Source organism: Lethenteron reissneri, chromosome 40 (genome assembly GCF_015708825.2).
Source record: "Lethenteron reissneri isolate LAM-NWPU_2019-01 chromosome 40, ASM1570882v1, whole genome shotgun sequence".
Taxonomy (NCBI): domain Eukaryota; kingdom Metazoa; phylum Chordata; class Hyperoartia; order Petromyzontiformes; family Petromyzontidae; genus Lethenteron; species Lethenteron reissneri.
This window is the reverse complement of record NC_083818.1, coordinates 4668024-4685213: the sequence shown is the minus strand read 5'-3', so window position 1 is coordinate 4685213 and position 17190 is coordinate 4668024. Positions and strand designations below refer to the sequence as shown.

The 17190-nt window shown below is 59.1% G+C and overlaps 1 protein-coding gene across 1 annotated transcript; it reads right to left on the bottom strand.

Moving 5' to 3' along the window:
* Positions 1–1630: 1630 nt before the first annotated feature.
* On the bottom strand, positions 1631–17122 carry LOC133352441 (uncharacterized). Its single transcript, XM_061568088.1, has 8 exons — positions 17022–17122; positions 15146–15232; positions 14188–14276; positions 12015–12252; positions 11434–11580; positions 10300–10492; positions 9655–9746; positions 1631–2286 (listed from the first exon to the last, which is right to left on the bottom strand). The coding sequence occupies exons 3-8, from the start codon at positions 14257–14259 to the stop codon at positions 2204–2206; spliced, it is 825 nt and encodes a 274-aa protein (XP_061424072.1). The 5' UTR covers positions 14260–14276; positions 15146–15232; positions 17022–17122; the 3' UTR covers positions 1631–2203.
* Between the last annotated feature and the right edge of the window lie 68 nt (positions 17123–17190).

Below are 17190 nucleotides of genomic sequence, written 5' to 3'. Positions count from 1 at the left end.
GAGCCCCGAGTGACAGGACACTCAGACGAAGCACGGCACGGCTCGACACACACGGCCAGGGGTACTCGCCGACACACACAAGAGCACTCACCAACACACAGAGAGCACTCACCAATACACACACACAGCGCACTCACCAACACACACACACAGACACCACTCACCGACACGTACACACCACTCACCGACACAGAGCACTCACAAACACACACAGCACTCATCGACACACACACACCACTCACCAACACACATAGAGAGCACTCACTGACACACACACAGACACCACTCACCGACACGCACACACAGCACTCACTAACACAGACACCACTCACCGACACGCACACACCACTCACCACTCACCAACACACACACACCACTCACCAACACACACAGAGAGCACTCACCAACACACACAGCACTGATCCACAAGCACAGATGGAACGCACCGACACGCACGGACCTTTACTCGACGGTCTCCTACAGGCTCGGGGCGCCATCACTCGCTCGTATTTACGTCGACGATTTCCCAATCGGCAGAGACAAGATGAACCCCTACGCTGCGCCCACTCTCGACCGATCGCTTTCGCACACGGGCCGAGTGTGGGATCCGACTACGCGGAAGGCGACTGCTGAAAGTCCGTGGCGGAAAAAAAATCACCCGCACTGCTTCGGAGTAAAGCGGCACGCAATTAGAGAAAGCGCCGCGATTTCTCCTTCCGCGGAATCAAAGCCTGGGGCCTAACAACCCCCCCTCTGGAGCCTAACCTCCCCTCTGAGGCCTAACCATCCTCTGGGGCCTATACCCCCCCTGGGGTCTAACCCCCCCTGGGGCCGCAGGGGGGGGGCCACAGGGGGGGGGCCGCAGGGGGGGGCCGCAGGGGGGGGCCTTCCCAGAACACCCCCGGAGCGGTTCCGGATCGGTTCCGGATCGTCGCCTCGCATTCCGACGGTGACCACCTGCCGAGATAAGACGTGAAGCACTGACACGAGTCCGACAAGGCGCGCGCGTGGCATAACGAACGACGCAGTGTAATATTATTGCGATAATTAGTGTTGTCAGTCCTATCGAACCAGGCCAGAAGATGCCACGGTAAAGCGCAGCGTTCGACTCACAATCGCGGTCAAGTCCCGGTCACGGGTTGACTCGGAACATCCATCGTTATTCTCCCTCCAGCGTCAAGAAAATGAGCAGCCACCTCGATAGGATGTCAACCGTGAGACCGTGTTTTTGGAGGAACAGTCTCTGCCAAAGGAACGTGGAATTTCTACGTACGTGTCCGCCCCGAACTTCTTTTCGCGCCGCGCGTAGCCAACCGTGCTAATCGGAGGGTGCGGAGTCAGGCCCGCCGCCAGAGATGGGAGCGGGGGGTGGGGGGGGGGGGCAGAGGGTGGGGGAGGGGGCAGAGGGTGGGGGGGGGCAGAGGGTGGGGGGGGCAGAGGGTGGGGGGGGGCACCCTCCGACTTGGACCTCACGTCGGTGCCAGAGGTCCAAAGTGAAACGCGTGCTCGTCTCGTGACGACGACGATGGCAACAATCGAGATAAAGGCGGAGAAAAAGGTACTATATATCTATTTATTTTTAAACGGAGTCAATTCCTGAATGGGTAAACCCATGGTGGGCAAACCGTTCCGTAACCCATCAACTCATCAGTCTACTCTGAAATTTAGTAAAAGCAGCCCTTTTAAGATTGCTTCCCGAGCCCCTCCCCCCGCCTCTCTCTCTCTCTCTCTGTAGCTACAAAGGGCAGGGTGGATGGTGTGCCCCCTGGCTCACAAATCATGGGAACTGACTTCGTGTCCTAGTGCTCTGCCTGGGCCGGAACCAGTCTGACAGCAGGCCAGCACGGGCCCGGTTGCCAAGTGGCAACAGCCCAGCTGAGCCAGCGTGGCACTCTCACGGCAACGGGTAGTAGCCCAGAGCCAAACCGTGCTACGCTGGCGTCACCAGACGTCTGAAACCCGCTCGGGGCCAAGCCGGGGCGGGCTCGGCTCGGCTCGCGCAGTGGAAAAACCGCCCTGGCGCCTCCTGAGCCGCACCAGGGCTGGCCACGGCACGGCACGGCTCGGTTGTCGGTGTAGCAAAGAGGTGATGGAGAAGCAGAGTCGATCACGGAGCCCGGGCCAGAACTGGGCCGGCAGTGGTTGTGGATAAGGACGCGCGAGCCACCGTTCCCCGTGTGGCCGGTGCCCCCCTGGGCTGCGATCACATGACGCTGCACCAGGTCCTCCTCCTCCCGTTCACAGGCTCCGTGTCGTCTTCGCTGCTCGAAGCCCTGGAACTTGAGCCTGGATGATGGAAAACGACGGGCGGGGGGGAGGGGGAGGAGGTTTACAATGGCTGTGTCAGACACACTGGAGAGATTAACTATATTGGTATCTCTGTCTCTCAGGGGATTGAAAATGGCCATGCCACAGATACTGAGAAAGCGCCATCAAGATCCTGGTTTCAAATACCAAGGCCAAGTCTGGATGTGTCTCTCTATCTGTCTCGGGGGGTTCTTAATGGCTGTGTTGAAAACACCAGACTGATTTAGAATGTGAGTCCAAACTAAACTATTTTTATTTTACTAGGTTAATGCCCACTGAGCTATATTGCTCTTTTTCAGAAGCGACCTGGCTATTACAAATGATAGCTCAACGAAGTGGCTCATCACGTGGAAATGTACGGCAGCCAAATACATAAACACGTGATGTTCATTCTAAGTGTGGAGGGGAAAACCGGAGGACCCGGGAGAAAAATCCACGTGGCCACGGGGAGAGAGAGAGAGCAGACTCCAAATATACAGCAGCAGGTGTCTGGGGTCGGGATCGAACCCACGACCTCACTGTATACCAGGCGAGGTAGTTAACATCTTCAAGCCACTGCGGTGATGAGATAAAGACGCAGACTCCAAATATACAGCGTCAGGGTCAGGATCGAACCCACGACCTCCCGTAGAAAGGCGTGGTGCGGTGGCGAATATGAGTGGAGGTCTCATCGTGAAGAAAATACAACGCAGGCTACGGTCACGGCGCTCCGCCGCAGCTCGGAGGCAGTGATGTCAGTGGCGAAATGAAAAGTTTTGGACTGGTGTGAAGATCTCGGATGTGGCATGACGTATTACCACTTCAGCAGCACCGCCGGTGTTGCTGTTGCAGTAGGGACAGCGACCCGCACACACCAAACAACTCGAGAGCACATGTCTCGCCGATGGTTACAGCCAGCAGCATCATCATCACCATCAGGCATAATACGGGATACCGGTTGTAATTACTGGCGAAACGTCGTACTCAGATTGTAAATGTTGTGGATTTGCTCTCCAACATACCGGTGTGGCTGTACTAGTAACGAATTGGCACGTTCTGTTTATTCTAGATTTGAAGCTTTCGTGACTGCAAGGATTCATACTCTTAGGTTTTTTCGGTAAAGTCACGTAGGTAAAAAATAAAAATAAATAATAAAAATTATAGAAATAATAATAGAAATAAAATCACTTGATACAGTAAATCTAGCTGTGACGGTTCCACCTGATGACGGAGACTTATTATTTGTATTTTTTATTTTTTACCTACGTGACTTTACCGAAAAAACCTAAGAGTACGTTACGCTTACATGACAAACCTTACTAATTGGCTGTTTCGGGTGGTGGCGGGTTAAACGACACATTGATATTAACGCGATCTAACCCAAAAAAAATCCCGTATATTATGGGTGATATTGGTCGCGAAGGCCTACGTGTTAAACCATCCGGCAGTTGTCAAAATGTTCTTGGTCAACTGCATGATGACGAAGACAGTCCCAAAAACACAAGTACCAATGATACTCATTTAAAGATTCACATTGATAATGTTCGGTCGATCGGTTGATCGATCACAAGAAGGGCCAACAGCCGCGGCCCTCTGGGTCATGCGGTCTGGTGGTGCGGCTCTGGGTGGTGCGGCTCTGGGTGTGGCTCTGGGTGGTGCGGCTCTGGGTGGTGCGGCTCTGAGTGGTGCGGCTCTGGGTGGTGCGGCTCTGGGTGGTGCGGATCTGGGTGGGTGGGCTGGTGGTGCGGCTTGGGTGGTGCGGTGGGTGGTGCGGCTCTGGGTGGTGCGGCTCTGGGGTGTGGGGCGGCTCTGGGTGGTGCGGCTCTGGGTGGTGCGGCTCTGGGTGGTGCGGCTCTGGGTGGTGCGGCTCTGGGTGGTGCGGCTTGGGTGGTGCGGCTCTGGGTGGTGCGGCTCTGGGTGGTGGGCTCTGGGTGGTGCGGCTCTGGGTGGGGGCTCTGGGTGTGTGGCTCTGGGGGTGCGGCTCTGGGTGGTGCGGCTCTGGGTGGTGCGGCTCTGGGTGGTGAGGCTCTGGGTGGTGCGGCTCTGGGTGGTGCGGCTCTGGGTGGTGCGGCTCTGGGTGGTGCGGCTATGGGTGGTGCGGCTCTGAGTGGTGGCTCTGCGTGGTGCGGCTCTGAGTGGTGCGGCTCTGGGTGGTGGGATCTGAGTGGTGCGGCTCTGGGTGGTGCGGCTCGGGTGGTGCGGCTCTGGGTGGTGCGGCTCTGGGTGGTGCGGCTCTGGGTGGTGCGGCTCTGGTGGTGCGGCTCTGGGTGGTGCGGCTCTGGGTGGTGCGGCTCTGGGTGGTGCGGCTCTGGTGGTCGCTCTGGGTGGTGCGGCTCTGGGTGGTGCGGCTCTGGGTGGTGCGGCTCTGGGTGGTGCGGCTCTGGGTGGTGCGGCTCTGGGTGGTGCGGCTCTGGGTGGTGCGGCTCTGGGTGGTGAGGCTCTGGGTGGTGTGGCTCGGGTGGTGTGGCTCTGGGTGGTGCGGCTCTGGGTGGTGCGGCTCTGGGTGGTGCGGATCTGGGTGGTGCGGCTCTGGGTCATGTGGCTCTGGGTGGTGTGGCTCTGGGTGGTGCGGCTCTGGTGGTGCGGCTCTGGGTGGTGCGGCTCTGGGTGGTGCGGCTCTGGGTGGTGCGGCTCTGGGTGGTGCGGCTCTGGGTGGTTCGGCTCTGGGTGGTGTGGCTCTGGGTGGTGCGGCTCTGGGTGGTGCAGCTCTGGGTGGTGCAGCTCTGGGTGGTGCGGCTCTGGTGGGTGCAGCTCTGGGTGGTGCGGCTCTGGGTGGTGCGGCTCTGGGTGGTGCAGCTCTGGGTGGTGTGGCTCTGGGTGGTGCGGCTCTGGGTGGTGCAGCTCTGGGTGGTGTGGCTCTGGGTGGTGCGGCTCTGGTGGTGCGGCTCTGGGTGGTGCGGCTCTGGGTGGTGCGGCTCTGGGTGGTGCGGCTCTGGGTGGTGTAGGCTCTGGGTGGTGAGGCTCTGGGTCAGGTGTCGGCTCTGGGTCATGCGGCTCTGGGTGGTGCGGCTCCTGGTGGTGCAGGGGGCTCTGGTGGTGCAGGCTCTGGGTGGTGGCAGGCTCTCGGGTGTGTGGGCTCTGGGTGGTGCTGGCCTCTGGGGGGTGTGGCATCTGGGTGGTGCGGCTGCTGGGTGGTGTCGGCTCTGTGGGTGGATGTGGCGGCTCTGGGGTGGTGCAGGCTTCTGGGTGGTGTGGACTCTGGGTGGTGTGGACTCTGGTGGTGGATGAGACTCTGGGTGGTGTAAGACTCTGGGTGGTGTGAGCTCTGGGGTGGTGTGAGACTCTGGGGGGTGACTCGGGGTGGTGTGGCTCTGGTGTGTGAGACTCTCCTGGGTGGCTGTGGACTCTGGTTGGTGCGGCTCTGGCTGGTGACCTGGTGGTGTGGCCTCTGGGTGGGTGCTGGCTCTTGGGTGGTGCGGCTCTGGGTGGTGTGGACTTCTGGGTGGTGCGGCATCTGGGTGGTGTGTACTTCGGGGTGGTGCGGCTCTGTGTGGTGGGACCTCTGGGTGGTGTGGCTCTGGGTGTGTGGGCTACTGGAGTGTGCGGCTCTGGGGGGTGCTGGCTGCTGCTGGGTGGTGCGGCTCGTGGTGGTGGTGCGGTCTGGGTGGGTGTAGGCTCTGGGTGGTGCGGCTCTGGGTGGTGTGGCTCGGGTGGTGCGGCTCGGGTGTGGGTGGCTCTGGGTGGTGCGGGCTCGGTGGGTGGCTCTGGGTGGTGCGGCTCTGGGTGGTGTGGCTCTGCGTGGTGCGGCTCTGGGTAGTGCGGCTCTGGGTGGTGCGGCTCTGGGTGGTGGCTCGGTGGTGCGGATCTGGGTGGTGTGGATGGGTGGTGCGGCTCTGGGTGGTGTGGCTCTGGGTGGTGTGGCTCTGGGTAGTGCGGCTCTGGGTAGTGCGGCTCTGGGTCATGCGGCTCTGGTCATGCGGTCTGGGTGGTGCGGCTCGGGTGGTGCGGCTCTGGGTGGTGCGGCTCTGGGTGGTGGCTCTGGGTGGTGTGGCTCTGGGTGGTGCGGCTTGGGTGGTGGCTCTGGGTGGTGCGGCCTGGGTGGTGCGGCTCTGGTGGTGCGGGCTCTGGGTGGTGTGGCTCTGGGTGGTGTGGCTCTGGGTCATGCGGCTCTGGGTGGTGTGCTGGTGGTGCGGCTCTGGGTGGTGCGGCTCTGGGTGGTGCGGCTCTGGGTGGTGCGGCTCTGGGTGGTGTGGCTCTTGGGTGGTGCGGCTCTGGGTGGTGCGGCTCTGGGTCATGTGGCTCTGGGTGGTGCGGCTCTGGGTGGTGCGGCTCTGGGTGGTGTGGCTCTGGGTGGTGAGGCTCTGGGTGGTGTGGCTCTGGGTGGTGTGGCTCTGGGTCATGTGGCTCTGGGTCATGTGGCTCTGGGTGGTGCGGCTTGGGTGGTGAGACTCTGGGTGGGTGGCTCTGGGTCATGTGACTCTGGGGGGTGTGGCTCTGGGTGTGCGGCTCTGGGTGGTGTGGCTCTGGGTGGTGCGGCTCTGGTGGTGCGGCTCTGGGTCATGTGGCTCTGGGTGGGCGGCTCTGGGTGGTGCGGCTCTGGGTCATGTGGCTCTGGGTGGTGTGGCTCTGGGTGGTGGGGCTCTGGTGGTGCGGCTCTGGTCATGCGGCTCTGGGTCATGTGGCTCTGGGTGGTGCGGCTCTGGGTGGTGCGGCTCTGGGTCATGTGGCTCTGGGTGGTGGGCTCTGGGTGGGTGGCTCTGGGTGGTGCGGCTCTGGGTGGTGGCTCTGGGTGGTGCGGCTGGGTGGTGTGAGACTCTGGGTGGTGCGGCTCTGGGTCATGTGGCTCTGGGTGGTGGGCTCTGTGGTGGGGCTTGGGTGGTGGGGCTCTGGGTGGTGTGGCTCTGGGTGGTGCGGCTCTGGGTGGTGTGGCTCTGGGTGGTGCGGCTCTGGGTGGTGAGATCTGGGTGGTGCGGCTCTGGGTCATGTGGCTCGGGTGGTGTGGCTCGTGGTGGTGGCTGGGTGGTGGGGCTCTGGGTGGTGTGGCTGGGTGGGTGGGCTCTGGGTGGTGAGGTCTGGGTGGTGTGATCTGGGTGGTGTGACTCTGGGTGGTGAGACTCTGGGTGGTGAGACTCTGGGTGGTGTGGCTCTGGGTGGTGGACTCTGGGTGGCGTGACCTGGGTGGTGCGGCTCTGGCTGGTGAGACTTGGGTGGTGTGGCTCTGGGTTGTGCGGCTCTGGGTGGTGCGGATCTGGGTGGTGTGGCTCTGGGTGGTGCGCTCTGGGTGGTGTTGACTCTGGGTGTGCGGGCTCTGGGTGGTGCGACTCTGGGTGTGTGTGGATCTGGGTGGTGTGGCTCTGGGTGCTGCGGGCTCTGGGCTGTGTGCGGCTCTGGGTGGTGCGGCTCTGGGTGGGTGTGGCTCTGGGTGGTGTGGCTCTGGTTGTGGCGGCTCTGGGTGGTGTGGATTCTGGGGTGGTTTGGTGCGGATCTGGGTGGTGTGGCTCTGGGTGGCTGCGGCCTCTGGGTGGTGTGGCTCTGGGTTGGTGCGGCTCTGGGTGGTGTGGCTCGGGTGGTGCGGCCTCTGGGTGGTGTGGCTCTGCAGTGGTTGCGGCTCTGGGTAGTGCCGGCTCTGGGTGAGTGCGGCCTCTGGGTGGTGTGGCTCTGGGTGGTGCGGCTCTGGGTGGTGTGGCTCTGGGTGGTGCGGCTCTGGGTGGTGTGGCTCTGGGTGGTGTGGCTCTGGGTAGTGCGGCTATCTGGGTAGTGCGGCTCTGGGTCATGCGGCTCTGGGTCATGCGGCTCTGGGTGGTGCGGCTCTGGGTGGTGCGGCTCTGGGTGGTGCGGCTCTGGGTGGTGTGGCTCTGGGTGGGGCGGCTCTGGGTGGTGCGGCTCTGGGTGGTGTGGGCTTCTGGGTGGTGCGGTCTCTGGGTGGTGCGGCTCTGGGTGGTGTGGCTCTGGGTGGTGTTGGTCTGGGTCATGCGGCTCTGGGTGGTGTGGCTCTGGGTGGTGCGGCTCTGGGTGGTGCGGCTCTGGGTGGGCGGCTCTGGTAGTGCGGCTCTGGGTGGTGTGGCTCTGGGTGGTGCGGCTCTGGGTGGTGCGGCTCTGGGTCATTGGCTCTGGGTGGTGCGGCTCTGGGTGGTGCGGCTCTGGGTGGTGTGGCTCTGGGGTGGTGCGGCTCTGGGTGGTGGTGGCTCTGGTGGTGTGGCTCTGGGTCATGTGGCTCTGGGTCATGTGGCTCTGGGTGGTGCGGCTCTGGGTGGTGAGACTCTGGGTGGTGTGGCTCTGGGTCATGTGACTCTGGGTGGTGTGGCTCTGGGTGGTGCGGCTCTGGGTGGTGTGGCTCTGGGTGGTGCGGCTCTCTGGGTGGTGCGGCTCTGGGTCATGTGGCTCTGGTGGTGCGGCTCTGGGGTGGTGCGGCTCTGGGTCATGTGGCTCTGGGTGGTGTGGCTCTGGGTGGTGGTGCTCTGGGTGGTGCGGCTCTGGGTCATGCGGCTCTGGGTCATGTGGATCTGGGGGTGCGGCTCTGGGTGGTGCGGCCTCTGGGGCATGTGGCTCTGGGTGGTGCGGCTCTGGGTGGTGGGCTCTGGGTGGTGCGGCTCTGGGTCGTGTGCTCTGGTGTGGTGCGGCTCTGGTGGTGAGACTCTGGGTGGTGCGGCTCTGGGTCATGTGGCTCTGGGTGGTGTGGCTCTGGGTGGTGGGGCTTCTGGGTGGTGGGGCTCTGGGTGGTGTGGCTCTGGGTGGTGCGGCTCTGGGTGGTGTGGCTCTGGGTGGTGCGGCTCTGGGTGGTGAGACTCTGGGTGGTGCGGCTCTGGGTCATGTGGCTCTGGGTGGTGTGGCTCTGGGGTGGTGTGGCTCTGGGGTGGTGGGCTCTGGGTGGTGTGGCTCTGGGTGGTGCGGCTCTGGGTGGTGCGGCTCTGGGTGGTGCGGCTCTGGGTGGTGTGGCTCTGGGTGGTGCGGCTCTGGCTGGTGAGACTCTGGGTGGTGCGGCTCTGGTTGGTGCGGCTCTGGTGGTGGGTCTGGGTGGTGTGCTCTGGGTGGTGCGGCTCTGGGTGGTGCGGCACTGGGTGGTGCGGCTCTGGGTGGTGCGACTCTGGGTGGTGCGGCTCTGGGTGGTGCGAAGTGATATTTGGATTGCTATAGATTTCCACGTGCTAAGCCCCTTTGCTGAACGATCATTGTGGCCAGGTCGCTTCTGAAAATAAGTGAATGCATCGGTGGGCTTTGCCTGGTAGGATGGGGATGGCTTCGTTTAATTTGGATGTGTTTAGGTGACCTGTTCGCTCTTTCTTGTACTCCTATCGTGTTTTTGTATTGTTTGGCGTCGTAACGTTCTTACCTCGCGCCCCTTCTGGACATCTGTGGAAAAGAGCTTCACAGGCTCATCGGATTCCTCCTCCAGCATAAATAAAGATTGTGTTTCTCCGCTGCACTCACCGAGCGAGCTGTCGGAGGCCGAGCTCTCGTCGTCGCTCCAGACTTCTTCGTCTCGCTCAAACTCGCGCCGGAAGCTCGAGGCCACAACATGTCTGCACGCATGCACGGACAAGATATAGGCTCCCCCGTGTAGCCTTAATAGACTGAGGCTGAGTCGACCTAGTGGAGGCCCAGGACCGGTTAAGATGTATATATACTGTTAAACTTCTTTTGAACGGTACATAGCCAACCGTGCTAATCGGACGTGCGATTAGCACGATAATCGTCACTGGCGTTCATGACCGTGAGCGGGAATCGAACTCGGGTGGCCGGGTTTGTAGCGCGGCGTGCTAACCACTGCACTACCGCTCCCCAAACACAGACAAAGACAAGGCTCCCCCTCATAGCCTCAACAGACTGTCGGGGTAAGTGCTGTGGCGAGCACCTATGCAGGCCAGCACGGCACACGAGGAGAGTGGGTGGGCGGCACCAGTGGCGATGTTTACACACCGCACCGGATACTCATTTGAGGCCGAGTCGACTTAGGGGAGGCCCAGGACCGGTTCAGATAATCGTCACAGGTGGTGGCCTTGAGAGATGAGTGACACGTACCCGTGCGTGAGTGACGAGTAACCTCACGTGTGCCAGTGACGTCTGCCCGCGTACCCGTTTTCGCGGTGGTGGCTGTTGGCTCCGCCCCCGTGCGGGAGCTCCTCCCACAGGAGGAGGCTCCGCCCCCCCGTGCCCCAGCGCTGCAGGCCGCTGGGGGTGCAGGTGGTGGCGACGCAGAGCAGGCGGGGGGTCGCCTCACCCCCCAGCGTCGCTACGTACGGCTCCCCGCCCTCCGCGAGCAGCCGCACTGAATGCACGGGGGGGGGGGGGGGGCAGGGGAGGGGCAACGGGCGAGAGGACGGAGACACGAAACTAGAAACTCATCTTCTTGGATCTTTCGGTAAAGTCACGTAGAATTGAAAATAATAAAATAATAAAAATAAAACATAATAAAATAATTCTCACGACGTTTCGGCCACAACCGAAAGAACCAAGAAGATGAATCCCTGCAGTCACGAAAGCTTTAATAGAAACTAGAACTGTTTTTTTATTTTATCAGGTAAGGGCCACTGAGCTATATCGCTTGTTTTTAGAAGCGACCTGGCCATCACAAATGATAGCTCAACTAAGTGGCTTATCGCGTGGACATCTACAGCAGCCAAATACTGCAAACGCGTGCGGTTAATTCGAAATGAGGGAAAAAACCGGAGGACCCGGAGAAAAATCGACTCGACTACGAAGGAGAGAGAGAGAGACACGTAAACTCCAAACATACCGCAGGCATTAGGGTCGGGATCGAACCAACGACTTCCTGCACACCAGGCGCCACGGTGGCGGGAGCAGTGGCTGCTCAGGTGCAGAGGTCGCAACCGGGTACCCGATACCCGTACCCTACCCGATACCCGGCTACCCGTACCCGGCTGGGTACGGGTACGGGTACCCGTTTGCGACCCTGGTGCGGCCGGGTACGGGTAGGCCGTGAGTCACTGGTGAGTAACTGTTTGTCACTCATTTCCCAACGTCTTGTCTCTTCTCACAATTCAAGTTCCTAGAATCAACCCACCCGCGCCTGCAACATGGCTTCATCCCAGAGGTCGCAATCAGGTACCCGATACCCGTACCATACCCGTGCCCGGCCGGGTACGGGTACGGCCGGGTATGGGTACCCGTTTGCGACCCTGGTGCGGCCGGGAAACGGGTACGGGTAAGGAATCAAAACCCGTTTGCGACCTCTGCCCCACCGCTCACCGTTGATGTAGCCGTGACCTCGGTCAATGTCGTAGCCCGCGGACAGCATCAGGCGAGTGCCGCCATCGCCGCCATCGCTTGCCATGGACAGGCAGTCGGTGAAGCCGCAGTCGCTGTTGTGGTTGGGCAGCTTCCGCAATATGGAGCCTGATAGGGAGGGGGGTGGAGGGGAAGGGCGATAAGGGAGGGTTTCAAGTTGATTTTGCGTAACAAGGTTAAGAACTCAAGGGACCAGGATGAGTCTCATTTGCAAGAGAGGACCTGGATCAACAAATGTACCGCACCTCCGATTAACACGGTTGGCTACTTACGGTGCGGAAGAAGTTCTACATACGTACACACACACACCACGGAGAGCATCTCTTATGTACAAGGGGATGGGCGACTAACGCCGTTAGATGTGACTTACCGAGCCACAGTCCTGCCCGAGCGGGACCCTGACCCCGTCCATGACCCCGACTGGGACACTGACCGTGCCCCGACCCTCACCAAGACTCCGACCTTGACCGTGACCCCGATCGCGACCCTCACCGCGACCTCGTGACACTGACCGCGACCCCGACCCCTGCCGCGACCCTCACCCGTCCGCCAGTCGAGGACCCGGATGCTGGCGCCTTCGTCGGCGGAGTAGAGGAGGCGGCCGTGGGGTCGCGGCCCCGCCAGGAGGCAGCGCAGGGGGGACGCGCCACGGCGGCGCCCGTCGGCGCTCCACTCCTCGCCCTCCGTGCAGAAGAGCAGGTGCAGGCGGGGGCCCGGGCGCAGCTCCCACACGCGCACCTGGCCATCCCGGCCACCCGTGCACGCCAGCGAGCCGTGCAGCTTGCGCCGAGGGCGGAAGGGGAGGAGCAAGCGAGAGACGAGAGAGAGATAGAGAGACAGAGGGAGAGCCCGAGGTGGAGGAAGAGATCGGAAGGTAGAGATGGGGAGAGAGACAGAGAGAATGGGGAGATGGGGATGGAGAGAAATAGGCAGGGAAGAAGAAATGCATGGAGAGGGATGAGGAGACGGGGAGAGAGAGATGGGGGAGAGCGAGAAAGTGGCAGGGAAGGAGAGAAACATGGAGATAGGCAGGGAGCAGGGAGATGGGAGGAGAAAGATGGGAAGATGGAGAGAGAGAAAGAGGCATGGAAGGCAACAAGCGTGGACAGAGACAGGGAGCCGGGGAGATGTGTAGAGAGAGAGAGATAGATGGGGAGAGAGCCAGGGTGACAGGAAGATGGGGAGATGCAGAGATAGGTATACGGGGAGATATAGGGGTAGCGGATAGAGAGAGAGCAAACGTGAAGTGGGAGGAGTGAAGAAGAGGAGAGAGGGGAAAGAGAGGAGCAGGTTGGGAGAAAGCGGAGGAGAAAGTGAGGAAGAGAGATTACAAAAATAGAGAAAGAAAGAGTCGGAGGAGAATTTGGGGGAGAGAGAGGAAGAGGAGAGACAGACGCGGGGAGGAGAGAGCGTGGGAGAGAGACGGTGAGAGATAACGGCCGTGTTAACACTTCCCTCTTGCGTCAGACACAAAGACACATGTGGACACACACGTGACAGGTCCTGGCCAAGCTGCATTGGCTTCCCCTTGCTGAATGAATACATTACACGGTCACACTCATCACACACAAGTGCTTGCCACAAATAAACCACAACGCCTTGCATAAATCACCATGCAAACGGCGGTCATCCTCGCAGCCGCTTTTGGCTTGGCATCTAACAAATACATCGCGCGCTTTCAGATGCGCTTCTGCGGCGTCTGGACTGCTCTTCCTTCTCATATTAGGAAGCCAATGGAGCTATCTTTCTATATATAAGTAAAACATCGTCTGCTTGTCGGTTTGTGGCTTGTGTGTGTTCGCGCGATTGCGAAGGATTTGGCTCCTCCAACGGTGGGTTTACGTTGAATAAATAAAGTAGCCGGGTACCACGCCGTAAGCCCAGCCGTGAGCAAGCGCTATTCCTTTTTCACATCCGTCAACTTGAAATTAGTTATTTAGCGATTTAGTGCGATTTTTTTGCGCTATTTCTTAATTTATTTGTTCATGACGGGTGCACGACCATACCAACTCACGCGCCTTTGGTGGGGGGATGGCCCATGCCAAGTCGCACGCCTTCCGTGGGAGTGAGGGGACATTTTCTTTCGCGTAAAAAATGCTTTAAAATACACTAAACACTGAGCTTAAATCTTCAGTGTGATGTCCCCCCCCACCCCCCGATGTGTGCAGGTTTACTAATATATACAGTCGCTAGATGCTACCACTATAGGCCGTAGATATTACTGCAGAGCGGCCGGGGAGATCGTGGCTGGGAGGGGGGGGTCACGGATAGCAGCCCAGCCTGCCAAGGTGCCACCTCGGCCGGCTGGACAATCTAGGCGAGGCCGGAGGCTCTGCACGGGACTAGGCCTCACAACGCCACTCTGTCAGGTGAGTACTTTGTGCTATAGAGTCGATAAATACTGCTAGAGTCAGCATTCACTGCTGTAATCATAGCAGGTACCACCACAGTCAGTACGCACTGCTGTTAGATTTTTAAGAGTAGTTTTGATATATTTTTGGCCCGGGCAACGCCGGGTATATAAGCTAGTGCACTTTCAAAACTAATTTCTTTAGAACTGCTTTTTGTGTTAAGTTTGTTGTCCTTCCCCCGTACCTCCAATTAGCATGGTTGGCTACGCACGGTGCAAAAGAAGTTCAACGTACATACATACACAGGCAGGCACACATTCGCATGGGCACACACACACAGACACGAGCACAGGTGTGCTCTCACCTGCAGGCAGGTGATGGCGTCTTCATGAGCACGAAACGACTGCACGCTGGCGCCCGTCGTGAGGTCCCACATGTCCAGCTTCCCTCCGTCTCCCCATCCCCGGCACCACACACACACAGACAAGATCCCCCATATTGCCTTAACAGACTTTTGGGACAAATGCTGTTAGTGAGCACTGATGAAGGCCAGCACAGCACATGGGGGGGGGGTGGGTGGCCAGCACCACGCCCGAGTGGCGATGTTTGCACACCACAGTAGGTACTCATTGAGGCTGAGTCAACCTAGGGTCGGCCCAGGACCGTTTCTGAAAATCGTCGTTGTTGTTGGCCGTGAGCGGGAATTGAACTCGGGTCGCCGTAGCGCGTCGCGCTAAACGCTCCACTACCGCTCCCCAAACACAGACACACACACACAGAACGCACACACACAGACAATACGCTCAGCAGCATAAATGCCAATGTCGAGGTCTGATAGCCACGAGAGGGCTACATTAACAGTTAATCATAATTTACTACAACATTTATTTCCGTACCATTCTCATAGGACAAGGCTATCACAGAGGCGCAGCTATATTTCACAGACACATTCTGCGGTAGATTCACAGTGGAGGAGCGGGGGGGGGGGGGCGGTGATGTTGCTGCTGCTGCTGCTGCTGTGCGTGATACCCACCGAGCGACTTGGCATTGAGTCATTTTTCAACATTTAGAGAATGTAAAGCGTGTCGCGGGGCACACGACGGACGGCCTACTCTTTTGAGTGACGTCACGGGATCTTGAACGTCGGTGTGCGCGGTGGGACTAAGCTCCGCGGAGTTTCTGTACCCCCCCTTTCTGCGTCGCGGTTTTGTACTCTGTACCGGACTCCAATTTGGAGGGGGAAAAAATAATCCGTGTGTATGCGTGTGTGTACGTACGCGTGTGCGTGCGTGCGTGTGTGTGATGGTGCTCCCGCGAATCACCGGACGCGGAGAGGAGGAGTCCCGGCTCGGGGAGGAACGCGATCGCCGAAACGGGGCTGTAGGTGTAGACGCTCCGCACCTCCTGCCCTGAGCACACACAGACAGAGTCCCCCCACGTATAGCCTTTAACAGACTGCTGGGGCAAAGGCTGTTAGCCAGAACCTCACACACACCACACAACAAAAATCCCCCGTATAGCCTTTAACAGACTGCTGGGGCAAGGGCTGTTGGCGAGAATCTCACACACACACACAACAAAGATCCCCCGCATAGCCTTTAACAGACTGCTGGGGCAAGGGCTGTTAGCGAGAACCTCACACACACACAACAAAGATCCCCCGTATAGCCTTTACAGACTGCTGGGGCAAGGGCTGTTAGCCAGAACCTCACACACACACACACAAAGATCCCCCGTATAGCCTTTAACAGACTGCTGGGGCAAGGACTGTTAGCCAGAACCTCACACACACGCAACAAAGATCCCCCGTATAGCCTTTAACAGACTGCTGGGGCAAGGGCTGTTAGCCAGAACCTCACACACACACACACAACAAAGATCCCCCGTATAGCCTTTAACAGACTGCTGGGGCAAGGGCTGTTAGCAGAACCTCACACACACACACAACAAAGATCCCCCATATAGCCTTTAACAGACTGCTGGGGCAAGGGCTGTTAGCGAACCTCACACACACACAACAAAGATCCCCCGTATAGCCTTTAACAGACTGCTGGGGCAAGGGCTGTTAGCGAGAATCTCGCTCACACACACCACAAAGATCCCCCGTATAGCCTTTAACAGACTGCTGGGGCAAGGGCTGTTAGCAATAACTCACACACACACAACAAAGATCCCCCATATAGCCTTTAACAGACTGCTGGGGCAATGGCTGTTAGCGAATCTCACACACACACACACAAAGATCCCGCGTATAGCCTTTAACAGACTGCTGGGGCAAGGGCTGTTAGCGAAAACATCACACACACACAACAAAGATCCCCGTATAGCCTTTAACACTGTTGGGGCAAGTGCTGTTAGCGAGTAGCACTTATGAAGGCCGGCACGGCGCACGAGGGGGTAGGTGGTCAGCACCACCGCCCTTTGTCTCCCCAGTGGCGATGTTTACTACACCGCACCTTGGGGAGGCCCAGAACCGTTTCAGATAATCGTCACGAGTGTTGACCACGAGCGGGAATCAAAATTCGGGTCGCCGGGTTCATACCGCAGCGCACACCAACCGCTACACAACCGCTCCTCACACACAGATGTAACAAGAATAATAATCATAATCAGAACGTCGGTTACTAAAGAGAGGGGGCCATTTGGGTGCATCTAGCTGATTATGGCAGGAAACAGAGACAGGCTGCAAGGTGGCCAGAAACCGGTGCCAACGATTGTCCAAGCTCCGAGGTCTGCCAGTAGGGGGCCACGATTGCTGTGTGTAATCTCAGTTGTGTAATTTTTATGATTATTTTATTATTACTATTTCAAATTTTGTCAAATTTGGACCGTGACGCCGGCGACACAGTGGCCTACCCTTGCGAAAGACATCATGAGATCTCTAACGTCCGCCATGAAGCAAACGGCGTGTGGTGTTTTACGGCGAATGCACCCGCGGCGTTAACCAGGACGACCGCTGGGTCTCAACCGCGAACCTCTACAACGGGCGCAGCGAAGGAGCGACCGTTTTGCGGCCGCGTCACCCACGACGACAACGATCGCTTGTTTTTATAGAGCACCCTGTGTCTCAAAGCGCTTCGCATGCGACGATCGACACACATTGCATCTATATTTCTAACGTCTCAAAGGGCACCCTCCAGCGGCAGCTGTCCCTGTGCGGCACAGGGTGACTCGGCACCCAGCGATCGCTCTCTTTACCTGTGCGCAGAGACCAGATCTTCACTGTGCAGTCACTGGATCCACTCGCCAAGAAATCCTCATCGTCCGCGCAATCAAGAGCCTTCCCTGAACACACGGCAATGACACACACTCCGATTTAGCGATTGCTCTGGTTCAGTAACGACCCCAGTTTAGCAAAGGCCGTAGT